The sequence below is a fragment of the Ptychodera flava genome, chromosome 17 (genome assembly GCF_041260155.1).
Source record: "Ptychodera flava strain L36383 chromosome 17, AS_Pfla_20210202, whole genome shotgun sequence".
Taxonomy (NCBI): domain Eukaryota; kingdom Metazoa; phylum Hemichordata; class Enteropneusta; family Ptychoderidae; genus Ptychodera; species Ptychodera flava.
The window spans coordinates 11,694,181-11,722,110 of record NC_091944.1 but is presented as its reverse complement, the minus strand read 5'-3'; the positions used below and the strand labels follow the sequence as shown (position 1 = coordinate 11,722,110).

The 27,930-nt window shown below is 36.4% G+C and overlaps 3 protein-coding genes across 4 annotated transcripts; 2 read left to right on the top strand and 1 right to left on the bottom strand.

Annotated features, from left to right (window-relative positions):
- The first annotated feature begins 81 nt into the window (after positions 1-81).
- Positions 82-4,922, top strand: LOC139115423 (uncharacterized). Its single transcript, XM_070677526.1, has 3 exons — positions 82-475; positions 1,184-1,978; positions 2,858-4,922. The coding sequence occupies exons 1-3, from the start codon at positions 178-180 to the stop codon at positions 3,376-3,378; spliced, it is 1,614 nt and encodes a 537-aa protein (XP_070533627.1). The 5' UTR covers positions 82-177; the 3' UTR covers positions 3,379-4,922.
- On the top strand, positions 175-25,622 carry LOC139115425 (uncharacterized). Its single transcript, XM_070677529.1, has 4 exons — positions 175-493; positions 20,839-21,370; positions 23,015-23,816; positions 24,122-25,622. Exons 2-3 carry the CDS (start codon positions 21,025-21,027, stop codon positions 23,161-23,163), a joined length of 495 nt encoding a protein of 164 aa, XP_070533630.1. The 5' UTR covers positions 175-493; positions 20,839-21,024; the 3' UTR covers positions 23,164-23,816; positions 24,122-25,622.
- Positions 5,027-7,780, bottom strand: LOC139115424 (uncharacterized). 2 transcript variants are annotated; one of them, XR_011548118.1, is made up of 3 exons: positions 7,498-7,780; positions 6,311-6,940; positions 5,027-6,087 (listed from the first exon to the last, which is right to left on the bottom strand). XR_011548118.1 is itself a non-coding variant. In XM_070677527.1 (2 exons), the coding sequence occupies exons 1-2, from the start codon at positions 6,921-6,923 to the stop codon at positions 5,732-5,734; spliced, it is 969 nt and encodes a 322-aa protein (XP_070533628.1). In that variant the 5' UTR covers positions 6,924-6,935; the 3' UTR covers positions 5,622-5,731. The 2 variants fall into 2 exon arrangements, 1 of the variants encoding a protein (XP_070533628.1); XM_070677527.1 differs by lacking the exon at positions 7,498-7,780 and having other exon boundaries at positions 5,622-6,087; positions 6,311-6,935.
- Positions 25,623-27,930: the final 2,308 nt, after the last annotated feature.

Here is a 27,930-nt window from a genome sequence, read left to right as displayed (position 1 = left end):
GCAATTGCTGTTTATTGAACTATAGTGACGCGGTCAGTCACCTTTGCCACGTATTTAGTTTTCGTTTTCAGTCGTCACAAGAACGATAATATAGTAGAGGCCATACAAAGGCAGAGGTTACACATCCTGTACAAAGCAGCTTTTGAACGCTTCTAAAGCGAACGTACGCCATCCGCCATGTCTTCAAAACACCTCGTAGCGGTCGCGACAAAACTAGAAAGCTTTCGTCAAGCAGGAAAACGTGTCAAAGAGCTCCTTGCTTCAATCTTGGGAGACGAGGAAGATCGGAGAGACTTTCTCGTGGAAGACTATGCCGCCGCAAAGGAGTACAAGGATGACTTTGCTAGCAGAACAGCGGTGATTGCGATCGACGCCAGGCAGACCCGTACCCTCATTACACCAGAACGCAGAGATAAGAATGTGGATCACTGGGATGAACTCAGAACACTTACTGATTCATTCACCCTCCCCAAAGGTAATGCAAGCATCTCGAGTGACTCCTAATTTTCCGATTTCAGGAAGTGTATATTTAGAGGCACCATTTTGAGAAGTGATTTGGCCATACACTGATGACATCATACCTACAATAAAACACATGCGCCATGTTATGCGGGCATTTATTGCCGATGTGCGGCTTATATAGTCAGCGGTAATGCAGCTTAATTACTGCTTTACTGTCATAAATGAAGAAAAAACTCGGCAAGTATATACATAAAAGAAACCATGTTTGTGAGACCCTGTCATATAAACTATTCAAGAACAACAGTATCCCCTGTTTCAATGTAACAAGTTTTGTACACGTCTGCTTGTCAAATCCTATTATTTTGTTTCCGTTTCTTGTTCACTGTCTTAGTGTAACCTTTACGTGATTTGGTGTCGTTATTATTCGTATTTGTAGCAGCCTACCTGTCAATTAAATATGTCTCCATTTCTGTTGAAAATACGAGTCGACTTTCACTTTCTATTGCTGTTGTAGTATGTGTGTTCTGTCTCAGTCTCTGTTTGCTTGTGTCTGTCTGCTATCATGTTTCATTGTAAAAGTTAGAGAATAGTCTCGCACTACCCTTGTCCTTCTGAATCTGCCTTATGTGCCCTGGTACGTTACTAAATGTTACTTTCTTGCGCCTTGTATACTGTTGCTAATTAGATGGATTTATAAAAATGGATGATTTCTATCTTTTAGGAGCTGTATTGGTTGTAATCTATGGCGATGAGAGATCAAGACAGCTCGAAGATGACGCCTTAATTTCAAAGGAATGGATGGCAACGTGGAAATACAACGACGGTATCGCCTATGACCTCGCTGCTAGGAAACGTTGTTTCACTGTTTGGGACAGTTTTAATAAGGCACAAACTGATCGTCTGAGGGAATATTTCAAAACTGCAATCCCGCTGTACAAATTTTACGAAACGCGTCTGAACCAATGTTTCGTGCACAAAACATTCTTGCAGCTTGTTTTTCAGAAAATTACTAATTCGGTTTTTAGTGTTCCGCTGAAGCAAACTGTCCTTCTTATTACAACAGATGACGTCCCAGAAAATTTCAATCACTATTTACATTTGAATCCCTTCGTCACTTCTATTGAGGACAAGACTGGGAACATTTCCAAATATACGGTCATAACATACAAAGTCGTAAATTTTGTCGGCCTTTCTAAACGTGAGGCCATAAAAGTATACCAGGTTCGTCTGTCTACTGAATGTATTCAACACCACGGCGAAGCACAGTTGAACACAGTGGACGAATTACACAACTTGGCGCATGACCTTGCAACATATAGATTCACGGAAGCAATGCCACGCATCATGAGAATCATTGTGTCGTTCATCCCAACACCAATTCTCCGTTTCATATGGAGACTGCTGGGTCAACTCGGTATTGGACCTTTGACCTATGACGCATTGGCACAGGTCACTCACTGTAAAGACTGTTTCGTTCATAAGGTAGATGCGAATGGCGACAACTCAAAAGTGATCGGTAAGTTATCCCAAACAATTCACAGTTCTCGCAGTTTCCTCTTTATAGTATTTTGTGAGAAATTGATATGCCGATGACGATTTTCATATTATTTTGCAGGATGATATCATCTTGCTTTTAGTTCAATTCAATTCAATTCAATTCAAATTACTTTATTGTCCATTAATGAAAACACGCACATCCACAAATGGAAAATTTTCTTTCGACACCACAAATCTCCTGACTTACAATAAAAACACACACACATATATACACAGTCTTGGGGAAAAAACAATAAATTACGTATAAAATTCTGAGTTTAAAACTGCCACAGCTGAAGGTATAAAAGACTTTTTGTACAAGTTTTTACGCGCAAAAGGTACCTTAAGTCGTCGACCTCGGGAGGATTTTAATTCAGTGCTGAGGGGGTGTGTTTGATCCTGATGGATCTGAATGGCTTTCCTCTTCAAAGATTGGTAATATATTACTGAAAGTTGCCGTTGTTTTTATACCAACAATCTTTCCTGCCAGATTGACAACTTGTGTTAATCTCATTTTGTCCTTAACTGAGAGGTTCCCGTACCAGGATACAATATTAAACGTTAAAATGCTCTCAACAAGCGAACGATACACAGTTACTAAAATATTCTTACTGACATTAAAGCCTCTCAGTTTCCTGAGGAGGAATAAGCGCTGCTGTGCTTTTTACAATTTTAATTTTAATGTTGATGAAGCTTATTGCTTTTGGCTTGCTATTCAGAAGTGTGTGGTTTTTTTTTACATTCTTAAGGCATGTTATTGAATGATTGTAATTTAAGATCTTGGTTGTCCATTGTCTTATTTGAACAAAATATGACACTGAACGAATAATCACGACGTTTATATCATTTTCTCGAGCAGGTAAGAGTGGTGTTGGTTTCCATGGGGAGGTAATACCTGTAGTACAGGACACACAATCTTCTTCTGACAAAGTCATTACTAAAGTTAATGAGAGCTGTCCTACCATGGCTGTCAGAAGTAAAACCAATCTTGAAAGGAGGACGCCTGACATGACTACCAGTCGAAAACCAACTCGAGATAAGAGAATGCCTGGCTTTCTTCACGCCTTAGTTGCCCTGTTTCTTCTGTTACTGACCAGTCCCAGACAAGCAGTGGCGGAGTGCTATTCAATCATTCAGAGAGTAGCTAACTACAACTTTCTTAGCCTGATACTTAACACTATCACGGAGACCGTTGCCAAACTTTCGAATACCATCAAAAGCATACGCGATTTCTCAATCGTGAAATGTTGTATTTCTATTATCATTCAAGTGTTCTTTGTGATTCATTATGTGTTTGTTATTATGATTACTTTACTCACTTTAATATTCCAAGCATTGAAAATACCCTGCAAGAAATCAGGCTTTGCCAAAGTAGAGTAGTGCATATACTTTATTCCCTTGTAACTGCTCGACTAGTCATCGCTTTATACAATGTCATAGAATTGTTGTTCCCTGTTTGAAACAAATAAGAAACGGGCAAACATTTGAAAGACACTCTGGCGTGGAAAGTGCATCAGAAATGAAACAATAATTGTATGTTTCATAAAGTTCTTTTGCCTCCTTTGTTTAATCACTCGCATCATGGCATTGATCCTTGATCAACAGTAATTTTTGCATTATTTCCGTCGATTGTGAGTGAGTCGCTAACATGAAACTCAATTTCGCTTACTGTATGTTCTGTCCTTTGCCAATTTGCAGATAATAAGAATGTCGAAATGGTTGATAACCATTTCTCTATCAGACAATGGATTATGTAGCATTCAGATATCCTCATTATCACAAGGGTTGTTTTATTATATAAACATTGCTGACTTAACATTTAGGACTTTAATCAGTCGGAATTGAAAAAGTAACTTTAGTTCACCGCATAGTAGAAGAACGTCTTGAGGGCCATAGTCTATACATTCTCTGTTGATTTAATTCTGTATATTCCATTAAAATATTTTACTTGTTTTTGTTCATGGACGATTTTAAGGTTTTACTCGTTTGATATACCATGTAGCCATTAAATACGTCTTGCAAACAACATTTTTTTCGTATACACTAGTGAGTTATATATAGTTGAATACTTCATAGATTAAACGAAGATATTTTTCTTCTTTAAGAATGTGATATGATACTTTTCCCTAATAGCACAGGATGTACTGAAGGAGAAATCCGAAAAAGTTCAACTAGCACTGATGGTATTGATTGCGAATGACTGAACAACTTGTTTATTGGTTTGTGGCGTATGAGTGCACTGATGCCCCAATTTTACACAGCAAATATGTTGTTGTTTTTATAGAGACACGTCGGTTTCACTCTTTAATTTTGCTAATGTTAAGCCGTGCTACAAAATCGACAAATATATCATGGCATACATATTTCCTTCATTGCATACAGTTTTACCACAAAATACTAAAGATTTGTCACTCAATATTTTCTCATATAGTTTTAATTAGTGAGTTCACCTTAGAGGGTTGATGAATAGCGGTGTCATTCAAAGAATCAATTTTGTGTTCTGTGAGATAAACATAAGGTCGAATAAAGCAGTAAACATGTGTTTTAATCTAGATCCGTCTCTTCATTTGACGATCTGGTTCAACTTAGATGTATAGAGTGTGCTTTGTCTTCGTATTGTATTGCTTAGGGTTTGCTGTTTACGTCCGTTTCGAAAGAAAGAGAGACAATCGCTTAATCTTATTAAAATAAAAGCATTTGTCTTAAAAATGAATGTTATTTCCTTGTGACAGATTTGTTGTTTGTTATGCCTCAATTCAACAAACGATATTGACAACTTTCACTTAACTTCGCATCGTACACATTACCCGAATCTTCATTTTAACAATCGACGTTTCAAATATACTGAATTTGAAGATTGCCAGTGTTACCAGGAAATAATTATGTACTCATATATTGAAATAAACGGACTCTTTATATTTTCATTTATGGATTCTTATATTCCTGTTCATGGACTTCGTATTAGTTATAGTTATAGGTCAATCATCTTGGCCTTATGAAAACAGATTCCAGTATAAGCAGAGGTCAAGGAGTCGTTCTCCTGGAATGATTATGATCTGGATCATGCCTCGCAACCTTGTGGTCCAAACAAACTTTAATCTCAAAAGAGATTTCTTTCCTTAAATAAAAAAGTATATAAAAAGAAACGATCGAATTTGTAAAGAACTAACAAAATAGACTAACTTTGATTAATAAGGACCAATCATTCGATGTAATTTTGAGACCATAACATTGTGTGGAAATATATTAATCTATCCCTAATGGACGTCCATTTCAACAAATCAATACGATTAGATTGTTATTTCCCTTTTAAAAGGGAGATCTTTATGAGAAAAGATAGAGAACGATCCTGTTAGGTACGTTGCTGTATGACTTGACATAAAGAAAGTAAACCCTTCTCATGCTAGTCTAACTTCTTGTGAGTCCCTACTTCGCTGATCTCAGAGTACCTCATCGAACCAATTCCCCTGATATACGATACAGCCGTATCACCGGATGCATGAAACCTAATGTGATGTTCCTTAAGCAACAGATATAATTACTTTGTACTCGAAGTACTCTTATTTATAACGTCCTGCTTCAGCATCGAGCACTGTAATTTCACACAAAGAAATCTGGCATTGTACAACCACCAAATAAGTATGGTCAGCCATGCCTACTTCAGCTCAGGACTCTATAGCATGCACCGTCAGTGAATGATCATAGGGTTTCTGCCTCAAAGAACGTGAAATAATCACAGACTTGTAATAACCAACACAATGACCAGGATTACAACTGAAACTGCAAAGCCAAACGCGATATACTTTACTTTCCTTGGTACTATACATTCCACTTCATCAGAATCAATACCTTGTTTGTGACAGCTGCCTGTTGGAGTAAGACATAAATGCCAGCTGTACACGTTTAGAACAATGGACACAGGCAACCCACTCAGCACTGTGAGTGAAGTGTCTTCGTATCCAACACGCCCAGGACATTCATCAAACATTTTCGTCACGATGTCACGTACGGTCGTATGAACGCATTCGGCATATTGCTCGGAGATGAATGGTTTTATATTCCGGGATTGAACTTGAAGTTCTAGGCAACCTGAAAGGAAACAATAATCCACAACAATTACGCTTTCAAGAAACTACCCTATTATGCCAGACAAACGCCTTCAAGCTGTTCGCTTTGATTTTGATCATAATATTATTATCGGGCTACCAACACAATCAGTTTTTTAAATTTAAAATGTAAGAGTTATCATTGTACATCATTGCATAGCGACACGTTGGAATCACGAAGAACACGTAATTAAAGAAAAACTTACCCAATACACCGGCAATTTCACTTTTCAACTGATAGGAGTCACGATAAAGATGAAGAAAGCAGGTGTCACAATGACAATGTATTATGACAAGATCGAACCGCTGTAGCCACTGAAGTGGTTGCATCGAATTTCTTAAATCGTTGGCCAAGACATCTTGCTTCAACTTCGGTATGCGTGCTTGCAAATCGTCACCGCCACAAAAGTTGAACAGCGGTAAGTTTATTGTCCACAAAGTCAACTTATTCTCTTTTCTGTAGAGGTAGGAAAGGTAATGGCGATATTCGGAAACGGAAACATTACTATGACCTTCCGTGAACTTCAATTGCTCTAGAAAAGAGTTGGCCAGCAGGTGTCGATGGAATTCTTCTGCGTTTTGTTTTGTCCCAATGTAAAGAACATCACGAGATTCTCCTGTCAAATGACCGAGTTGAAGTGTTGTAAGATATCTCAGGATAGTTTGTAATTGTTTGATGTTAAATTTGTCCCACACTGTAAAGCATCGATTCTTTCTGTGAAGACGAAATTCAAATGTTTCATCTTTCCAAAAATCTGACCATTTATCCGCAACAATTTTGTCATCTGCCAGCTCTCTTGAAAATTCATCCATGTACATCAGTAGTAGAACTGATCCTGAAAAAGAAACATAAAAGTCAACATACATTAACAGCATTGCATTTGATATTAACTTGTTATTCGAATTGTACGCTTTTAAATTCTTTTTTGCAAGTGCATTCCACAATGTATACATATTTCGTTGAAAATATTCATGAAAACTGGAAAAAGCGGACGAGGATGAAGATGATAACGCGGGTGTTATGGTGACCTTAAATTTGTTCACAACTCTGCTTGCATTTATGTTATTGTTTTTCTTTGAATGTGTTTCATTGGTAAAAGTAAAAAAGGTTTGCGTTGTTGTCAGAAAGGTTTAACGGTACAGTTCTCAATTATCATTTACTATCGGTTTTTTATCAATATACCGCATAAGTTGCAAAAGTTATAATTATTTTGTGATAAACATTTTGGCGTCTCTCAAGTTTAGGAATTTGTGATATACTTCACGTGTACTTAAGTTTGCTTGAAATCATATTTCACCAGTAGTCTGTCTCAGTGGTATGAGAAAAGAACTAACAATCTTACATTTTCAAGCTATGGCACACAGCCATCAATTTACATAAGGATAATCTTACCGGCTGGTCAGTAGCACTCATTATCTTCAGTAGTTCACTCTGGTCGAAAGCGTTCTCAACTATTTGGTTGGTATATTGTCTCGCATCAAGTGTAATCAACAGCGTGATCATGATGTTTCTATGCTCTCCTTTGCCAGAGTTTGAAAATTTCAAGGTCGATATTTTTGTCTTTTTATAAATTCCAGTAGTTTACTTTGCAAATTATCCGATGTGGTGACATCTCTATCAGATATTTCTTACAGGATAAATCGATGTTTTGCAGCCATCCTTGCCCTACCATAAACTGGAAATAAAAATTAAACTCTAGACTTCTTAGCTTCCATGTGTGGTGTAATGTTTTAATGGATTGGTGGATCACAAGAGACAGGCGTACAACGTGTCTTCTCGCCGGGATAACCATATTTCTGCTAAACATGCTAAATGTTGCTGTGCAAGTATCAAGCCAAAACCTCCAGCTATTGTCCATTGGGCGAAAACAGGTCAGTCTTTCATGTCGATGTGGTTGACGGCCTAATTGACAAAATATAGTACCGTTCCTCTCATTCTACTATAATTAAATACGCTCTTGCACTTTGGACCCATGAAATGACGTGTTATGATGCATAACTCGTTACGTTGCTTTTATGTCGACTCGGGAAAAACACTGGACTCTTGTGGTCTTCAGTTGGGTAATATTTATAGCGGAACATAGGAACAGAGTAACATTCGTCGAAAGTGATCTTACAGTCGTCAATAAATCCAGATAAATGATCCGGATCAAGGGTTGTTAATTTTGTCACCTTTGACACAGTGACCATCGTTGTAAACAACAGGCTGGCGATGTATTTTGTTTCCTCTTCCACGCCCAAAGTCAAAGTCCGTGCAGTACAGCATGCACACTATCGTAAACCTCATGTGAATGAAAAAAGAAGACATAGCATAATTTGATACTTACTGCATACGAATACTCTTGACACAATTTATATCCTAGTCGCTATTACCATAGTATCGGGATCTGTTAATATTTTACCCTTTCAGCTTTTCACGTGGTTTTCGCACATTTGCATTGTTGGAGAGAGAGAGAGAGAGAGAGAGAGAGAGAGAGAGAGAGAGAGAGAGAGAGAGAGAGAGAGAGAGAGAGAGAGAGAGAGAGAGAGGAGAGAGAGAGGGAGAGAGAGAGAGAGAGAGAGAGAGAGAGGAGGAGAGAGAGAGGAGAGAGAGAGAGTAATAGCCTATGGGGTGAGAACACCGCCAAAATTATCTTGAAATCTTTATTTAAACATATCTCATCATTATTATTCCATTTATTTTGGTGATTTGGTGATAATTATGTAAATATTTTGCCATTATTATGCAATTATTTGATCATTATTTGGATATTAATAACGAACCTATTTGGTAATTCTGTTGTTGTGACATTATTTGGCATTGATGTCTTGATTTGGAACTTATTTCACAATTATTATGTCATTATTTGGTGATTTGGTCATTTTTATGTCATTATTTTGTCTCTATTTTTCGATTATTTGGTCATGATTATGACATTATCTTGATATTATCTTGACATTATTACGAATTTATTATGTTAATTCGGTTCTTTTGCCATTATTCGGCATTGATGTCTTGATTTGGAACTTATTTCATCATTATTTTGCCATTATTCGGTGATTTGGTCATTTTTACGTCATTATTTGGTCTTTATTATGCGATTATTTGGTCATGATTACGACATTACCTTGACATTATTACGAATTTATTATGTTAATTCGGTTCTTTTTCAATTATTCGGCATTGATGTCTTGATTTGGAACTTATTTCATCATTATTTTGCCATTATTTGGTGATTTGGTCATTTTTACGTCATTATTTGGTCTTTATTATGCGATTATTTGGTGATTATTACGACATTACCTTGACATTATTATGAATTTATTATGTTAATTCGGTTCTTTTTCAATTATTTGGCATTGATGTCTTGATTTGGAACTTATTTCATCATTATTTTGCCATTATTCGGTGATTTGGTCATTTTCAATCATTATTTGGTCTTTGTTATGCGATTATTTGGTGATTATTACGACATTACCTTGACATTATTATGAATTTATTATGTTAATTCGGTTCTTTTTCAATTATTGGCATTGATGTCTTGATTTGGAACTTATTTCATCATTATTTTGCCATTATTCGGTGATTTGGTCATTTTTACGTCATTATTTGGTCTTTATTATGCGATTATTTGGTGATTATTGCGACATTACTTGACATTATTATGAATTTATTATGTTAATTCGGTTCTTTTCAATTATTCGGCATTGATGTCTTGATTTAGAACTTATTTCATCATTATTTTGCCATATTCGTGATTTGGTGATTTTAGTCATTTTTATTATTTGGTCTTTATTATGCGATTATTTGGTGATTATTACGACATTACCTTGACATTATTATGAATTTATTATGTTAATTCGGTTCTTTTTCAATTATTTGGCATTGATGTCTTGATTTGGAACTTATTTCATCATTATTTTGCCATTATTTGGTGATTTGGTCATTTTTACATCATTATTTGGTCTTTATTATGCGATTATTTGGTGATTATTACGACATTACCTTGACATTATTATGAATTTATTATGTTAATTCGGTTCTTTTTCAATTATTTGGCATTGATGTCTTGATTTGGAACTTATTTCATCATTATTTTGCCATTATTCGGTGATTTGGTCATTTTTACGTCATTATTTGGTCTTTATTATGCGATTATTTGGTGATTATTACGACATTACCTTGACATTATTATGAATTTATTATGTTAATTCGGTTCTTTTCAATTATTCGGCATTGATGTCTTGATTTGGAACTTATTTCATCATTATTTTGCCATTATTTGGTGATTTGGTCATTTTTATGTCATTATTTGGTCTTTATTACGCGATTATTTGGTCATGATTACGACATTATCTTGATATTATCTTGACATTATTATGAATTTATTATGTTAATTCGGTTGTTTTGCCATTATTTAGTATTTATGTCTTGATTTGGAACTTATCTCATCATTATTATTTCATTATTTGGTGATTGGGTCATTTTTGTGTCATTACTAGCCATTATTATGCGATTATTTGGTCATGATTACGACATTATTATGACATTAGCTTGGCTTTCAATTATTTGACCTACTTTATTATCTGAACTCATTATTTGACCTGCATTTGAACCCTACCCAGAAATCATTGCACATCACAATGGCGGCTGTAATTTGGTCGGTGTCCTCGGATAGAGATAGAAAAGCGGGCTTTGCGTAAGTTTTAAAGCGCAGCTCAGCATATCGCGTATCTAGAATAGTTGCGCGTGCTCGAAAACAGAGGTCGACCACGATTTCGGATTAAAAATCGATTGTTTTCGGCGGCGGAACTGGGCTGTGGTGGTAGCCGACGGTGGCATATCTCCATAGCTATAGGCTAGGCAGTTACAGTCCCTCCATCCCCAGAGGGACTGTGGTTACACCTAGCTCTCTGCGTAGCAGGGCTGTGTGTTACCGGCGTTATACGGCCTCCCACCACATTGGGCAGGCCGTATAACGCCGGTAACACACAGCCCTGCCATGCAGAGCGAGGTTACACCCAACCTGCCACGCACAGCCAGCGTGCGAAATTCACGCTAACCCGGTGGCCTAAGACCAGCTGTTTTCATGCCGGACCAGTAACACTTGAAAGATGTCCTGCTGTTCCTAAAGACGAGGGACAGTAACGTTAAACTTTTCCTGTATGTACAGATGTTTACCAGAATGTTTTGCTAAGCTAAATACCCGACAAAATTATTCAAAGATACGAAATTTATTCTTTCAAGAGATTTGCAAAACGCGAAATTCGCAAATAAAAGTTAACAGACTGATCGGCACGACGTCAAAGCCAAAGACCTTAGGCCCACCTCACGTTTTATCGCCAAAGTAATGAGTGGCGCTATGCAATATCCTCTCCATTTGTAAAGCATTTCATTTGTTAGGTTCAAGATCTCCTTGTGGTCATAATAGCGTAATTGTTTTATAGCGCATCGACCGTGTTGCATGTGTCGCGGTAAACTGAATTTCGAGGACACTGCAACATTGGACTTTTGGACAACACTGTCACAGTATCGAAATTAGAATTGTTTGGTCAGATCGTGGACCCTCGAGAAAAACTACTTTTTATGGTCAGATATGTGAGATGGTGAAATCTCCGATGTTGGATATTTACCCACTGTTTTAGACAAGTATCGTATAATTTAAGTCAGATTCGGACTACGGAAGTCGGGCTTGGCTAGACCACTGGACCAGTTTTTACACATGGTGATCTCCCAGATAAACATCAATTATTTGCCCCACGATTTGACAAGTATAGTATCGTAAAGTATCGAAGTTAGAGCCATATTGAGGAAATCGGGTTTGCCGGGCGGGTTTGGCAAGATCTGTGAGGTGGCAAATCTCTGACATATATATATCGGACATTTGTCACGGAATCGCCGATAAACATCGGAGATTTTACATAGATCAGATGTGCCTAAGACACAAGGCAATCCCAATCGCCGATAAATATCGAGTAAATATATGTGATTTCACAGATCCGCCGTGTTGAGACGCAAGGCAAGTCATTCTAGAATTGCTCAGTGTCGATTATTATAATTTAGAGTCCCAAAATCGCCGATATGTATCAGCTTGAAGTAAAATATCGGCAATTTCTCAAACCCGGCGTGCTGCGACAGACGGCAAGCCATTTTTGTGTCGTCTAGTACCGATATTAGACCCGATATATAGATTGTGTAGGACGGAAATATGATGGACATCTGTAACCTCCACAAATGTAATAATCTCCACAAATGTAATATCAACCACAATTGTAATAAAATCAACCACAAATGTAATAAAATAGTCAACCATAAAGGTAACAACCCGCAACCACAAATGTAATAAACAAATTAACCATAAATGTAATAAAACTCAACCATAAATGTAATAAACTTGAACTTGCATATGTGATCATTTGTTTATCAATGCCCTGAGTAAATAATAACTTTAATAAGACTAGTGTAATGTTATTGCATACTTTCCTGAAACTCGGTTTCATTTCCGAAACACAGAATAGAATATTTTGAGAACGCTATCAGAAAACGGCGAGGTACTGATCCAACCGTTAGATAATGGTAGTGGAACAGCAGTTCTGGACACTGATAATTACATAATAAGGAAGCGTCAAAATAACTCGTCAACCAGTGATACCACACAAAGTTTATGACAGATGACGCAGAACAAATAACAGAGAAATATAAAACCTTATAACAGAAACTTACGACACAAAACATGTTGACGAGAACATATATTTCAATCTAGTAAAAAACAATACGAACACTACCTTGAACACAGTAGAACAAAATTAGACATCCTGGCATCCCTAGTGAAGGAACAAACTTCAAGTGGGACAACATAGGAATACAGACAATCTATCGATTATTCCACACAATTTATCCACTGAAGATGAATTTGAGGCAATTGATTAAGTACGGCAATTTTCGAACAAACGGCGTTAAAGGATCGTAGTGTTATACAGTCTTCCCCACTCTGGAGTAGAGACTACACTGACATTCAGATTACAGCTGTGTCTCGCCATGACCAATCAGTTCTGTACACAAAAAAGGGAAACGTAAAATACACTTTCAAATATGCAAAACACACTAAACGCAAACAATTAAGAAATGAATAATGTGTGGAGTTGCTTTCCTTATTACATAGATCAATATTTAAGGCTAATTCCTCAATTGCAACGACAAAATAGATTTATTACATTTATGGTTGACAAGTATTACATTTATGGGTGATTTTTTTATTACATTTATGGTTACCATTTATTACATTTGTGGTTGGTGTTTTTATTACATTTATGGTTGATTTTTGTTACATTTATGGGTGATATTACATTTATGGGTGCATTTTATTACAATTGTGGTTGATATTACATTTGTGGAGATTATTACATTTGTGGAGGTTACAGACGTCAAACTTCAATACCAGAAAGTAAATGTCCGACATTTAACATTGTGGAAAGTAGTTCTGACTTTGATGGCCATTTGCCTTAGTCACAGTTAAGGTTAAGCCACAGTCCCTTTATGTGGTTAAGATTACATTTTAAATTTGTGATTCGTCTTTTGACGTGGATTTCGACACTTCAGTATTATTTCTCTTCATCAGTTGCCCTTATTTTTGTATTCCCTTCCTTGAATTTGACGATGAGTCCCTCAAAGAGGAGAAGCCAGAATTTTTTTTTGAACAGTCAAATGTTGTATTGACTCCATTTGTGTTTGATCCGGTGTTTGTGCTGCCAAAACTTAATTACCCATCCCTGATTCGAGTTCTGGACGCCTAGCTTTTCCATATTGGGACATATTTCAAGCCCGCGCTTAATGCTCGTTTTCTCATCGTTAGAAATATTTTTGTGAAAGGTTATTTTTTAGGAAATAAAAAAGTCTTATGAGTTTGTGCTTAACCTTTCACTGATTCCATATTTTTTTGGCACTGAGATCAGTTACCCCAACTTTTGGTTTTGATAGTCATCTTCATATTTTGCTTTAAAAGAATTAAAGACACAAAAACAGTTTGATATTAGGTTTTTGAAGTGGTGTCTTTTTATTTTTTCAATCACATGTTCTTGGCCCCTATACTGAGCGCGGGTAAATAATCCTCTATATTTCAACGGATTTGACCTGATAATGGGACCAGTTGATTTCCTTCAGGGCCAGTGATTTTCTAAAGTTGCTGGCCCGCTTGACCAGTAAAGATTTTGCGCGGTGAGTTTCGCACACTGCGCACAGCTCAGTAAAGGTATAAGGATTATGTTACCCCAGTTCTATGGAGCGAAGCGCGACCAAGATTATGTATTTATGTTATTTAGACGTTTATGTTATTAGACACGAAAGTTTCTCGCGTTTTGCCAATGCGGTGGCAGTTGATGGTGACCGCCCTGAAGCTCCAACACCCCATGTTGCGACATCCCTGTGTTCCGACACCCCCATATATTTTTAAATAAATGCTTCTGCAGGAACTAGTTTTCCGGTTGTCAAGTCTTATTTACAATGTAATAAATATAAAACATTTCTACATGTGACTGTAAAGGCAAGACTTCAATAGAAGTTCACGCCGAAATCAATCTTTGATATTCCTAATGATCTATATTTTATTATATACTCTTTCGTAAATATGTTTGACCTTGACAAAGCGATTATATTGTCGTATTTATTTGCCAAATATAGACCACACTGCATTTGGTTGTATTGCAATATTAGAATCCAAATCATCTCAGCATATTCGTGCCATTATTGAAGCCTTCTCATCCAGATGAGTCCAGATGAGAATTATGAAAAAAAAATGAGAAAGCAATAGGGCCTACTTTTCTTTTATCTTATTTTAAGGCCAGTTAGAGTTGCATCTGTATGCTACAGTCTGAAAAGCCGGTGATAAGTATCAAGGAAATATTCGTTCAATGAAGATGTCTTATCATACGTATGCCACATTACATTTTTGTTTGTCAGGAACTATTCTCGAACATATGTTATTTTTATCGTAAACTCATAGGGGCACGGTCGCTAACCTAACGACTTTTTATTGCGTTGTTTGTCATGAAACTTTATGACTTTTCCCCGTAAAGAAGTATGTTGATTCGTTGTGAGGACTCCAACCTTTAAAACTGTATTGTCTCCCCATGCACGATTTTGATTCTTTCTTTTGTTTTCCCTTTCGATTGTGCGATGTTGTTTTTCTTCCGCAGAGCGCGATATTAATAGCGAAAATAATCGTTTTTATCAAGTCCACACAGCCGAACATTAAGTCCATTTTTCTTTAGGCTGCAAGTTTTACGTATTTTTTGCTGTGTTGATTAGGCAAATAAAACATACTGCATACACCGAATCATCACTATACACACAGCTGTTGTGCCGTGTCTTGTACAGTATGACATTGGCAATTATTAAAACAAATAAACATTTACTGCAAGGAGTTTTTTGAAAATAACATGTCGGGAAGGACGGTATGCGAGGACTTGAAACACACTCAATTTTTATACCACGGGCATATAGGAAGAAATTAAATATTACCTGTAACCGTAACTTCAAAGATGCATCAGTTATGGAAAATTCTTAGAAATGTACGAATATATTTCACCTTTTGGAAGTTTTATATTGAAATACTCACGGGAATTAAAATTTCCTTCCTGCTTATTGTTGACATTTTGCAACCGACTCTGTCCATATAAATTGTTTGTCAAATATTGTACGATTCCTGTTTGTTAAATTTATTGAATTTTACATATAATATCGTCTAGAAAAATGATTTCAAAACCTTACATCTCAATATCTCGGCTATAGCATGTATAGAGACGCGTTGTACTCAAGTACAAATGAAAGATCACCGGCCCAACTCAAATCATATTGAAAAACCGCAATAATTTCTACATTTGGTGAAGCCAGTTATGAGAAACGGATTTCTTTTAAAACGTTCAGAACTATACCAAGAAAATTAAAAGTAAGTTCTGATAATCGGGTACAGTGGAAATCGGAAAGTTCCGCCCTGTTTAGGCCTACATCATGCCATTCTAAGGGAGCGTTCAGTTATTATGGCCGGGGGTGGGCCGGCAAAATCCAGGGGGGGGGTCACCTCAAATTTGAAAACTGCAAAGGGGGGGGGTCATGTATTTTTCAAACAGCTCAGAGGGGGGTCACTTAATTTTCATAAGTATCCGTCCCATCAAAAAGCAGTTTCATTGTTCACAAATATTCTGGGAGATAAAAATGATTTGTTGCATGATTTCATTCTCTGAAGTTATTCACCTGTAAATCTGAAAAAAGTATAATTATCTGTCACATGAACATATTGACTTGACAACTCTGAGGCTTGTCTTATTGTAAATCAAGCTCACTGCACTGAGGGCAATGAACAATTCCTATTACTTACATATTAGAGATATAGCAAGTTTTGTCAGGGAAATTATTTAACAGTTACCTGTACTGAGACTACTAGTACCATGAAAAGTTAAATAATACTTTTAGGTGAAACTCCAATATCATAATTGTTGTCCACATCTGAACTTTTAAATACCCTATTTGAATCAAGTACATTTGTATCAATTATCAAACACCTATAAAAGCACAAATTAATTTAGTTTAGCATTTAAAAAAAATTATTCTTAGTTTTCTCATAGACTCCAATGTATAGTGAATCAACATTTCGGTGAAATTCCAAAATCCAATTTCTTGCACACATATCAACCTTTAACCATCCTAGGCTAACTAAGTACTTTAAAATGAATTATCAAATTCTATAAATACACAGATTTTGATAGTTTTGTATTGGAAAAAAAATATTCATTTTCCTCATAGACTCCCATGTACAGTAAATCTACATTTTGGTATTATTCCAAAATCCAATTTCTGGCGAACACATCCATTTGTTACCACCCTAATATAATCAAGTACATTGGTATCAATAATCGAGAGTACATAGGTTTACCTATTTTTGTATTGGAAAAAAATTATTCATACTTTCCTCATAGACTCCCATGTATAGTGGATGAACATTTTCAGTGAAGTTCCATAATCAGATTTCTTTTTCACATAATATGCACCTTTAACCATCATATTCTAATCAAGTAAAATAATGTTAATTATTGAACTTCTGTATATGCACAAGTATACCAAGTTTTTCACTGGAAAAAAAAAAATTATTCACAATTTTATCATTGACTCCCATGTATAGTGGATGAACATTTTTGGTGAAATTCTAAGGTCAAACTTTTTGTCTGCATACCAGTTGTAACAACCCTATTTCATTTAAGTACATTAATGTAAATTATCAAATATATATAAATATATATATAAATGCACAGATATAGTTTTGCATTGAAAAAGTATTACATAGATTTCTCATACATGTATGAGAAAATATATGTATACCATGTATGGTGAATCAACATTATCAACAGCTGATTTTTAATTAAATCCAAATATTAAAATTTTAATTGTACACACACGCTTGCGCAAAAATATTGCAATCTACCAGTTATTTCTGTCCAACCCCTTTGAGGGGTGATTTCAAAATTATAGCAAGTCAGAAGGGGAAATCTGATCATTAAAACCTTTTGAGTTTTGTAAGGAAGGTCATTTGAAAAAATCTAAGCTCTTTTTTGGGGGGATTCTATTGCTCCATACCCCAGAGGTGTTTGTTTGTGCAGCTTTACTCAAGCAATGTTGGGGGGGTCATGAAATTTTTGTCATCTTGAAAGGGGGGGGTCATCAATTTTTTGGTACAATGGGTAGGGGGGGTACACTTATTTTGACTGATGCGCAGGAAGAATTTGCCGGCCCACCCCCGGCCATAATAACTGAACGCTCCCTAATCACCTGTAAATAATTTCGGATTTATTGTAATTTAGCATAATATATATCACATTGATAAATCATGGTTTATATATTTCAATTACAAAGGTTCGACGTTTTCTTCAAAAAAGGAATCGTTCGGAATCACATTGAAGTTTTCTAAACACAATGTTTAGGACACAATTTTAAAAAGACGGCTCTATTAAAATTGAGTAAGCTTAAAAATGCTGCCTCGATGCGTATAGCCTAGCTGTGGGTCCATAGCTGTGGTGTTTTCAGACGGGATTCCTGCCTTTTACGGGCTGGTTTTGACTTTTACTATTTTAACCCCGCCACCACAAAATCGTAAAAGTCAAAACCAGCCTTTAAAAGGCAGGAATCCGGTCAAAAAACACCACAGCTATGGATCGACCCACAGCTACGTATAGCCATGGGTTTCATAGGCTAAGGCAGATAGGCGTGGAGGTCGAGGCCCCCACCATTGCTGTGCCCTACGTCCTAATACCCAAGTTCATGATGTAAACCGTGTCGGGCCGATTTATATGACAGAGTTCGGGTATTAATAACACCTTTATCACCACCGTAGTTGATAGCGTTTTTAGTGCCCTTTTCTACAACACTAAAAGCGCTATCAACTACGATGGTGCTAGTGGCTCTACGAGAGTCTACGTGGCAGGGCTGGGGCTGTCGACAGCCCGCTGGCTTCCAGTATGGAGCGCCCAGTTCCGCCGCCGAAAACAATCGATTTTTAATCCGAAATCGTGGTCGACCTCTGTTTTCGAGCACGCGCAACTATTCTAGATACTCGATATGCTGAGCTGCGCTTTAAAACTTACGCAAAGCCCGCTTTTCTATCTCTATCCGAGGACACCGACAAAATTACAGCCGCCATTGTGATGTGCAATGATTTCTGGGTAGGGTTCAAATGCAGGTCAAATAATGAGTTCAGATAATAAAGTAGGTCAAATAATTGAAAGCCAAGCTAATGTCATAATAATGTCGTAATCATGACCAAATAATCGCATAATAACGGCTAGTAATGACACAAAAATGACCCAATCACCAAATAATGATAATAATGATGAGATAAGTTCCAAATCAAGACATAAATACTAAATAATAGCAAAACAACCGAATTAACATAATAAATTCATAATAATGTCAAGATAATATCAAGATAATGTCGTAATCATGACCAAATAATCGCGTAATAAAGACCAAATAATGACATAAAAATGACCAAATCACCAATAATGGCAAAATAATGATGAAATCAGTTCCAAATCAAGACACCAATGCCGAATAATGGCAAAAGAACCGAATTAACATAATAAATTCATAATAATGTCAAGGTAATGTCGTAATAATCACCAAATAATCGCATAATAAAGACCAAATAATGACGTAAAAATGACCAAATCACCAAATAATGGAATAATAATGGTGAAATAAGTTCCAAATCAGACATCAATGCCGAATAATGGCAAAAGAACCGAATTAACATAATAAATTCATAATAATGTCAAGATAATATCAAGATAATGTCGTAATCATGACCAAATAATCGCGTAATAAAGACCAAATAATGACATAAAAATGACCAAATCACCAAATAATGGCATAATAATGATGAAATAAGTTCCAAATCAAGACATCAATGCCGAATAATTGAAAAAGAACCGAATTAACATAATAAATTCGTAATAATGTCAAGGTAATGTCGTAATCATGACCAAATAATCGCATAATAAAGACCAAATAATGACGTAAAAATGACCAAATCACCAAATAATGGCAAAATAATGATGAAATAAGTTCCAAATCAAGACATCAATGCCGAATAATGGCAAAAGAACCGAATTAACATAATAAATTCATAATAATGTCAAGATAATATCAAGATAATGTCATAATCATGACCAAATAATCGAATAATAAAGACAAAATAATGACATAAAAATGACCAAATCACCAAATAATGGCATAATAATTGTGAAATAAGTTCCAAATCAAGACATCAATGCCAAATAATGTCACAACAACCGAATTACCAAATAGGTTCGTTATTATGTCAAAATAATATCCAAATAATGATCAAATAATTGCATAATAATGGCAAAATATTTACATAATTATCACCAAATCACCAAAATAAATGGAATAATAATGATGAGATAAGTTTAAATAAAGATTTCAAGATAATTTTGGCGGTGTTCTCACCCCATAATAGCCCTGGCAAAATATTTTGACTATTGGAGTCAAATCCCCATTTACTTTCAAACCTGTTTTATTCAAAGATTCTTCATCGTATTTGCTCGTAGTGCCCTATGAATACATAATAATCCGATTCGTTTCAAAATTAATTCGGTAGAGGGCGATCGTGCCTTCCCTACCAACTGTCAAACCACCGACACGTATGTTGAGACCGGTCAATGGTCTTAATACACATGATATAACTTGCTGATTGATAAAATTATTGAAAAAATAATAATCATAATAATTATAAAAAAGCAATGTACATATTTGAAAGTGCGTCATCGCAGTTCCTTGTTTAAAAAATTCTTCTTTCGTTCACAAGATGCATTTGTCGGTGGTCGATAGAACTGATTGCCTGAGAAGGTGACATTTCTCAAAGGGACTAAAAGGCAGCTGTACGTTTAGGGAACAGGAAGATGTTAACTATGAAAAAAGAAGCGAATTTACAGTTGTTGCGGATGTTTACCCTGAGGAGGGGCAACACCATGGACAGCGGAGAGGATTGAGAACTTTTGTAGTGTGCAGAGGGTTAGAAGGTGGGTTACTTCGGGGAACTGACGCAGCTGCGCAGGAGAATAGCTATCTGTGTATGGGGAGGGGCCGGGGGGGGAGGGGGCTTGAATATCGCAAAACACTGCAAAAACACAGTTCGGCTTCCGTTTCCCCTCAGACATCTTATTTCTGTTCAATTACATCGATTCGTAGATGTACATGTAAAACACCTCTCTGACAATTTTTTTTTGTAAACGGCTAGGGTAAGCTGCATCTGAAATTACCAGGCAATGAACAATGGCATAGAATGTTACCTTTGGCACGTATGAGTCATCGTTTCGTACGTCACCACACCAGAACGAAGGTTGCCGCCATATTGGGGCAAAGGTTATACACTGAATGAATAGAAGGATAGAAGCGTTCAGTCGTGAGTCGTCACCAGCAGCCATGTCTTCAAAACACCTTGTATCAATTTTCACAAAGCTAGAAAGCTTTCGTGGAGCAGGTGAAAAAGTCAGAGGGCTCCTTACGTCAGTTTTGAATGAAGGTGGAAGTCACGGTGACTTCCTCGTGGAACATTATGCCGCCACAAAGGAGTACAAGGATGACTTTGCTAGCAGAACAGCGGTGATTGTGATCGACGCCAGGCAGACCCGTACCCTCATTACACCGGAACGCAGAGATAAGAATGTAGATCACTGGGATGAACTCAGAACACTTACTGATTCATTCACCTTCCCTAAAGGTAAATATGTATTTCATCGAGTCAATTCTCCAAACACCAGGAAGTTGATATTTTAGGCAACATTCGAAAAGTATTATGGCCACAAACTGGCGATGCCTTTTCACAAATACTGAGTTTCATAAATGGCGATACCTAATTCTGATGATTGTCACTTCCTGAATGTTGCAGAAATACGATTCATGCCGTCAGTAAATCAAGAAAAGATGTCGCTGGGCCGGTAAATATGAACAAGAAATTCGAATGTTTCATGACCTGAAATGACCTGATAAGTGAAAGCTCTCTTAAGGCAACCCCGGCTTATAATCGTACTTTTTGGACTTCGCGATCGCGAATATTACTGACATTACAATGTTAATACCAAATCTGGTAGACCTCGTCTGTTAGACATTAATCAAATGTGACAATTTCTTTACATGTCCTGGTGCTGTCTTTAGTGTGATTGTATTGATATTTTCGTATTGACATCACTCTACATGTATGGTGTACCCCTCTCTCACTCTCTCAGTCCTAAAACATTTTTAATCCGTCTGCAAGGCATGCATCAGTCTTTGTACGGTATCTGCCTTTTATGTTCTAAGTTTCCTAGTTTTGTCATTCGACCCCGTAATCTCACCCAATCGACTGGTGGTACATTCCTTTCTTCGAATCTGCCTCGTGTATCAGTTTATGCTGCGTCACTACTTTGTTTAAAAGTTTAAAGTGGGGTAGTCGTCGGAACTGCGCGTGTGCTACTTCTTGTCTATAAACATTGTATTCCATGCATGATGTCTATATGCATCACTTCAATATAGCTGCAACATATAAAGTTTACGATATTCATTGTTTAACAAACATGTTGTAACTTTCATCAATCGCCAACTGAACCTAGATACAGTATTTACATCGGCCGTAGGAAAGTCCCTAACAACCTTTGAGTAGAGTTCCGACGAGCACCACCCTTTAAGATAAGTCATCATCTCTTCACCCTCCGTGAAGATAAAATAAATATTCCAACTGTGGTGATATTCCTAAAGCTGGGAGACAGCAACTGTTTGAGGTGAAATTATTTTTCCTCTATTAGGATCTCTACTGGTTATAGTTTATGTTGATAAGCAATCTACACGGCTGGGAGATGACGACTTAAACGGTTCTACTCCGGAATAAAAAGGACGCGAGCGTTCTGCAGACTCAGTACGTCCAAGAGATCACGTGATCGCGGTACAAACAACCCATATGTGCACTAACACGTATGGAAATGCACGTTCTTTATGCGCGTTTACACATGTGTTTGTAATGTGGTCCATTCGAATTCCAGCTTTGACCTATTGATCAATGGCTGACAACTTGGAGATTCCGTGACGTCATCGTCTATGACCTCGCTGCAAGGAAACATTGTTTCACTATCGGCGACAAGTTTAATAAGCCACATATTGATTATCTAAGGAAATTTTTCAAATAACAATTCGTATGTGAAAATTTTATGACAGGCGGCGTAACCAATGTTTCATAGAAAAGAAATTACTGTAGGCTGCGTTTCGAGTCGGGAAGTTTATAAATGTGAATCTGCGTTGTGTGCTCTTGTACATTATCACATGATACTTTCCTGTGCCTTGTATACTGTTGATAATTAGGTTCATTTTATAAACATGATTTCTATCATTTTAGGAGCTGTATTGATTGTAGTCTATGGCGATGAGAGATCAAGACAACTGAAAGATGACGCATTTATTGCAAAACCATGGCTGGCAACGTGGAAATACAATGACGCTATCGCCTATGACCTTGCAGTCAGAAAACGTTGTTTCACTATTTAGGACAAGTTTAATAAGGCTCAAACTGACCACTAAGGGATTTTTTCAAAGTTACAATTCCTCTCTACAAATTTTACAAGAGATAGCTTAAACAGTCTTTCATGCGAAATAAATCATTGCAGGTTGCGTTCCAGAAAGCTGAAAATATGGTTTATAGATTTTGGCGAATACGTACCATTCTTTTAATCGCAACTGGCGACATTCCAGACAATTTCAGTCACTCTTTGCATCTGAATCCTTTCGTCATTGCTAGTAAGAAAGAGACTGGTAACACTTCAAAGAATACGGTCATAACATACGAAGTCGTGAACTTTCTGAAGTTGAACCTTTCTAAACGCGAGATCATCATGAAAGTATACGTGATTCATCTGTCTGCTGAAAGTGTCCAAGACCAAGACAAGGCACATGAATTTAAGGTAGACGAGTTACAAAAATCGGTGGATGATATTGCGAATACAAGATTCAACGAACAGATGCCGAGGGTATTGAAGAGTGCCGTACCTTTCATCCCGACAATAGTCCTGCATTTCATATGGAGTGTACTGCATCATCTCGGTATGGGACCTTTGACCTATGACGCATTGGCCAGGGTCACTCATAGTGAAGAGTCGTTTATAATATGGTAGATGCAAATGAAGACGATACAAAAGTAACTGGTAAGTTGATTTATTCATTCAAGTTATCAACATTTTTACGCAGCTTTTTGGTTTTTTTTGTCGATGACGGAAATTTATATGACACTGTATTTTGTATATCGCCTGGTGCTAAAGATATGGCCTTGTCCTATAGATTGTGTGTTGTTAACGTGCTATTCCAGTTTCCCATGTTATTGGCCTTTTGTGTTTATTAATAATGCTAGAGTTCCTTTCCAGAATTAGAAAATGATTCTTGAAAGATAAGCAAAGTTTTATTAGTTAAACAACCCAGTTAAGATTAATTGTCTTTATTTTCATTTCTACAGCAGAAAGATCGGCGTTAGTTTCAATGGGAAAGTAATACCTGTTGTTCAAGATACACAATCTTCCTCTGATAAAGTTTTGAAAGTTTTGGCTGAAGTTGATTACAACAATACCGAAATGGATATAAATGGTAAAGTCAATGCTAAAAGGGGGGTTTCCGTCAAGGACATGAGACGTTCGTTCATTCAAGCAATCATTACCTTGATTCTCCTGCTTTTGACCAACCTACGTCGAGCGATAACAAATTGTAAGTCGTTTTTCCAGAGAACGACAGATTCCAATTTGCCTGTTTCCCAGTCACAAAGTTCGAGACAAGCAGATGGAGAGCATAAGACATCTGTTCCGAGTGCAGGAGACTCAACTTTGCGCGGTAAAATAATACGCATTGTGAAAGAAAATATTGCCATTTTGAAACACATCATCAAGCTACTTGAATTGTTGTTGTCTACAGTCGCATATATTCTTAAGTATGTGATACGTTTATTTCACAGATTAGAGAAGTATTTTAAAAAGCTCTCTGAAAAGGAGACTTTCGAAAAGTAAGGTATTTTCTCTTGTAACTGTTCGACTTGTCTTTACATTATTATCAGGTGAACATATTAGATGATTGTCTACATACATAGATTTGAGGTACTTTCCTGAAAACCAGAGCCTAACATGTATATGCTAATTGAGTTGCTAGTGAATATCTAGATCAAATACAAATAGTGTCCTACATGAGATGAATTTGTTGAAACCATGGTCGTGATGTAAGAATCATATTTTGTTTATTTCTATGTGTTATCTTTACACTGACAGAATATGATGAAATGTTTAAACAATTTTACCGCTTCTTTCTTTTTACCTTGTGTAGTATAGTACTGATGGTCTCACTATCATACAACCTGTTTGTACAAAATGTGTGGACTAAATATGCAGAAATCCAAAACTTGTAATAATTATATATCGTACAGAAAAATGAAATATTGGTTTGCATTTATGACTTACACTGGTGGAAACAGATTGGTACTTTTTTTTTACCTTGAAGGAAGTATTTCCAGAGAACGACAGACTCCAACTTGCCAGTTGTATTTTCATGTATTTTTTTTACCTTGAAGCAAGTATTTTTCATGTTCACTTTATTCGTGAATGACATGTAGAATATTTTTTATCCATTTTCTATGCTGTAAAGTATTTCGACAGCTCTAGTTAACAACACTCTTATACGAATACAGTTTAACAATGACTTTCTTAAAAGAAGATTGTGAATGTCTTCCTCGAAGTATATACAGTTCAGAACAATTTTACTCCAAACTACTACATATATATAGCGCTAATACTTGACATTCTTCTGTTGTTTCTCAGAAGCAAATTAAGCCAACTAAAAATAACCTAATATGGCTGTTACAGTTAAAATCCAGTATTAGGGGTACTCGAAACGAGACTGTCTCTAATTAAAATGTAATATATGTTGAGCTGTCTCTGAAAGAAAAGTCACAAAAATAAATTGTATTGGAGAAACAATCCTCTGTGTGTATTTATTGTTAAGGACACATACACAAACATATAGGTACTTTTTCACACCCATAGGTATCAACCAAGATGACATGGAACTACTCAAGCCTCATTGTTCTGCGTGTCATCAGAAATATCAATTTGACTTTATAGAGCAGTCTTAAGATTACAGTTTATTTTATTTATTTTTTAATATTCATATTGATACTGGTTAGCTCCCTCAGTCAAAAATATACTGATTTCCAGGGAGGCCCAGTGTAAACAGTGACCTCACAATGGAACAGTATAACTACTCAGATGACTTTACTAAACAACTCAGATTTATGGATGAGGATAGGCCATTTCCATGACCAAAGAGTGACCATACATCCTGGTATTTTGTCAGTATGGTATGATACAACAATGAACTTTCTCTATCATTAGTAAAGAAAATAGATTTTTTGTTAAGAAGGTGTTCAAAAAATGATTAGTATAGCAAAACGGCAAATCCATACCAACAAAAATGCCAGGATGTAAAGGTCACACAGGTGTCATGAAAATAAAATAAATACAAACTATTGCACAATATATTCATGTATTAAATTGTAAAATAACCTTATAACTTATTTGAAGTTTGCTGAAGATCTATTTTTAACTCACTGAAACAAATATGAGAAAATAAAACTTTCACAAACTGCAAAAAATGAAAATATCGCGATATGTGAAAACGGACTCCTTTTTCAATATCTATTTCAATCATGACAAGTCTTTCATTTATAGCTCTATTGGCTGTATAACCTTTGGCTATTTTTTGCAGGAACATTGGTTTGTGAATCTACCGTAGATTATTGTCCTACTCCCTGAAGTGTGATGAAAGGTCTCTGTTTTAGCGTATAACACACCCATATGTATCAGCATTGTCACTGTATAAAATTGAATTCAAGTCCGGACTAGAATTCATTTGATTACGGTCTTTAAACATATACAGAGTATTTTTGCCAAATATAATATTTTGTCATTCAAGGATGCTGTTGGGAGTAGAACAATAAACTGCGGTTGATACACAGAATAAATCGCGCTGAACAATAGGCCAAAAGGTACAGCTTTCGTCCGTTTTGAACAATTCTGTAAATTATGTTCAGTTTTCCTGACGGGTGAGGAACGTCATCCTGTATCCAAACCTTTTTTATGTGATCACGTTTTTTTTCTGTTTTAGAGAATGAACTTCACCTGTGAGAGAAAATAAGTAAAAACGGCACTCTCCTTCCCTACAAACACACCGTTCATACACACACACAAACACAGACACATACACACTGTAAGATTCTGTCAGTTTCAAAACCAGGCCAGTTTTGAGAGGAGGAATTTCAAAATTATAGCAAGTCAGAAGGGGGTACATTAATGCCTTTTTAGTTTGATAGGGCATTTGATAAAATCAATCATTTTTTCTGTATTCTCATCCTCCAGATATATTTGTAAATGCATTGCTAATGATAATGCACACGTCAAGGCAATACCTCTCCAGACAATTACTGTATCATTATAACCAAAAACATTTAAATTGATTGCAACCAAAATGTTTTCGATTTCATACTTTAAGTAAGTTGCTTTAGTCCCTGAGCTTTTATGCTATTTTTGAATTAGTAGCTCGTTGGAAGTAGTGAATTTCCATAACTAGTAAGTCAGGTATGTGTTAAGAAAAGTAGATCGTGTGAACAAAATAAATGTTTAGTCACACCAACAGAGAGCGTTTAAGATTCGTTAACTTGACTCGTGCCACAGGGGATGCACAAATGTCGATCCCAAAGGGCAAGGGCCGGGTACGGGTGTCTCAGGGCTCAGCACAGTGTTCTTCTCCCTATGGTTTATTTTATTTTAATACGTTGGCTATGATAGTATTTGCCATTAAAGAATACTGCCAACCTTTGGTGTCTTGGTCTTATGTTAGCACTGGTTTCGTACAATTTTGTCACTGTGTTGCGTCTATTATCTGATGCGTTTGATTGCCTAATGCGCCAAAGCAAGCAAGAGTAACATTACTGATCTGTTGACGCTGTCACCAGATTATCACCGGATTAACTTTGTTAAAGTCAACAAACGAACGCACCAGCAAGGTATTCTTCCGTCATACCTTGCTGGCACGTAAGGTAGGGTGGGTAGGTGTATGCGTTGTACCTTTCATCCGAACATTATCCAGCCTACAACTCGTTCCCTGCTAGCAAACAATACATACTTTCTCACCTAATCTCTGTGGTTGTGTTGTTAGAAATTTAATCTCAGAGATTAATTAAATTTGTTGATTCATTTCTAAATAAATCACTTTGGATGTTGATTGCCG

Excerpts from the sequence above, each read along its gene's own strand:
- LOC139115425 (XM_070677529.1), top strand. The coding sequence starts at position 21,025 with ATGAATAGAAGGATAGAAGCGTTCAGTCGTGAGTCGTCACCAGCAGCC. Across the intron at positions 21,371-23,014 it reads TTCATTCACCTTCCCTAAAG|GAGCTGTATTGATTGTAGTC; the intron begins GTAAATATGTAT and ends CTATCATTTTAG.
- LOC139115423 (XM_070677526.1), top strand. The coding sequence starts at position 178 with ATGTCTTCAAAACACCTCGTAGCGGTCGCGACAAAACTAGAAAGCTTT. Across the intron at positions 476-1,183 it reads TTCATTCACCCTCCCCAAAG|GAGCTGTATTGGTTGTAATC; the intron begins GTAATGCAAGCA and ends TCTATCTTTTAG. Across the intron at positions 1,979-2,857 it reads CGACAACTCAAAAGTGATCG|GTAAGAGTGGTGTTGGTTTC; the intron begins GTAAGTTATCCC and ends TTTCTCGAGCAG.
- LOC139115424 (XM_070677527.1), bottom strand. The coding sequence starts at position 6,923 with ATGTACATGGATGAATTTTCAAGAGAGCTGGCAGATGACAAAATTGTT. Across the intron at positions 6,088-6,310 it reads TGAAATTGCCGGTGTATTGG|GTTGCCTAGAACTTCAAGTT; the intron begins GTAAGTTTTTCT and ends GTTTCCTTTCAG.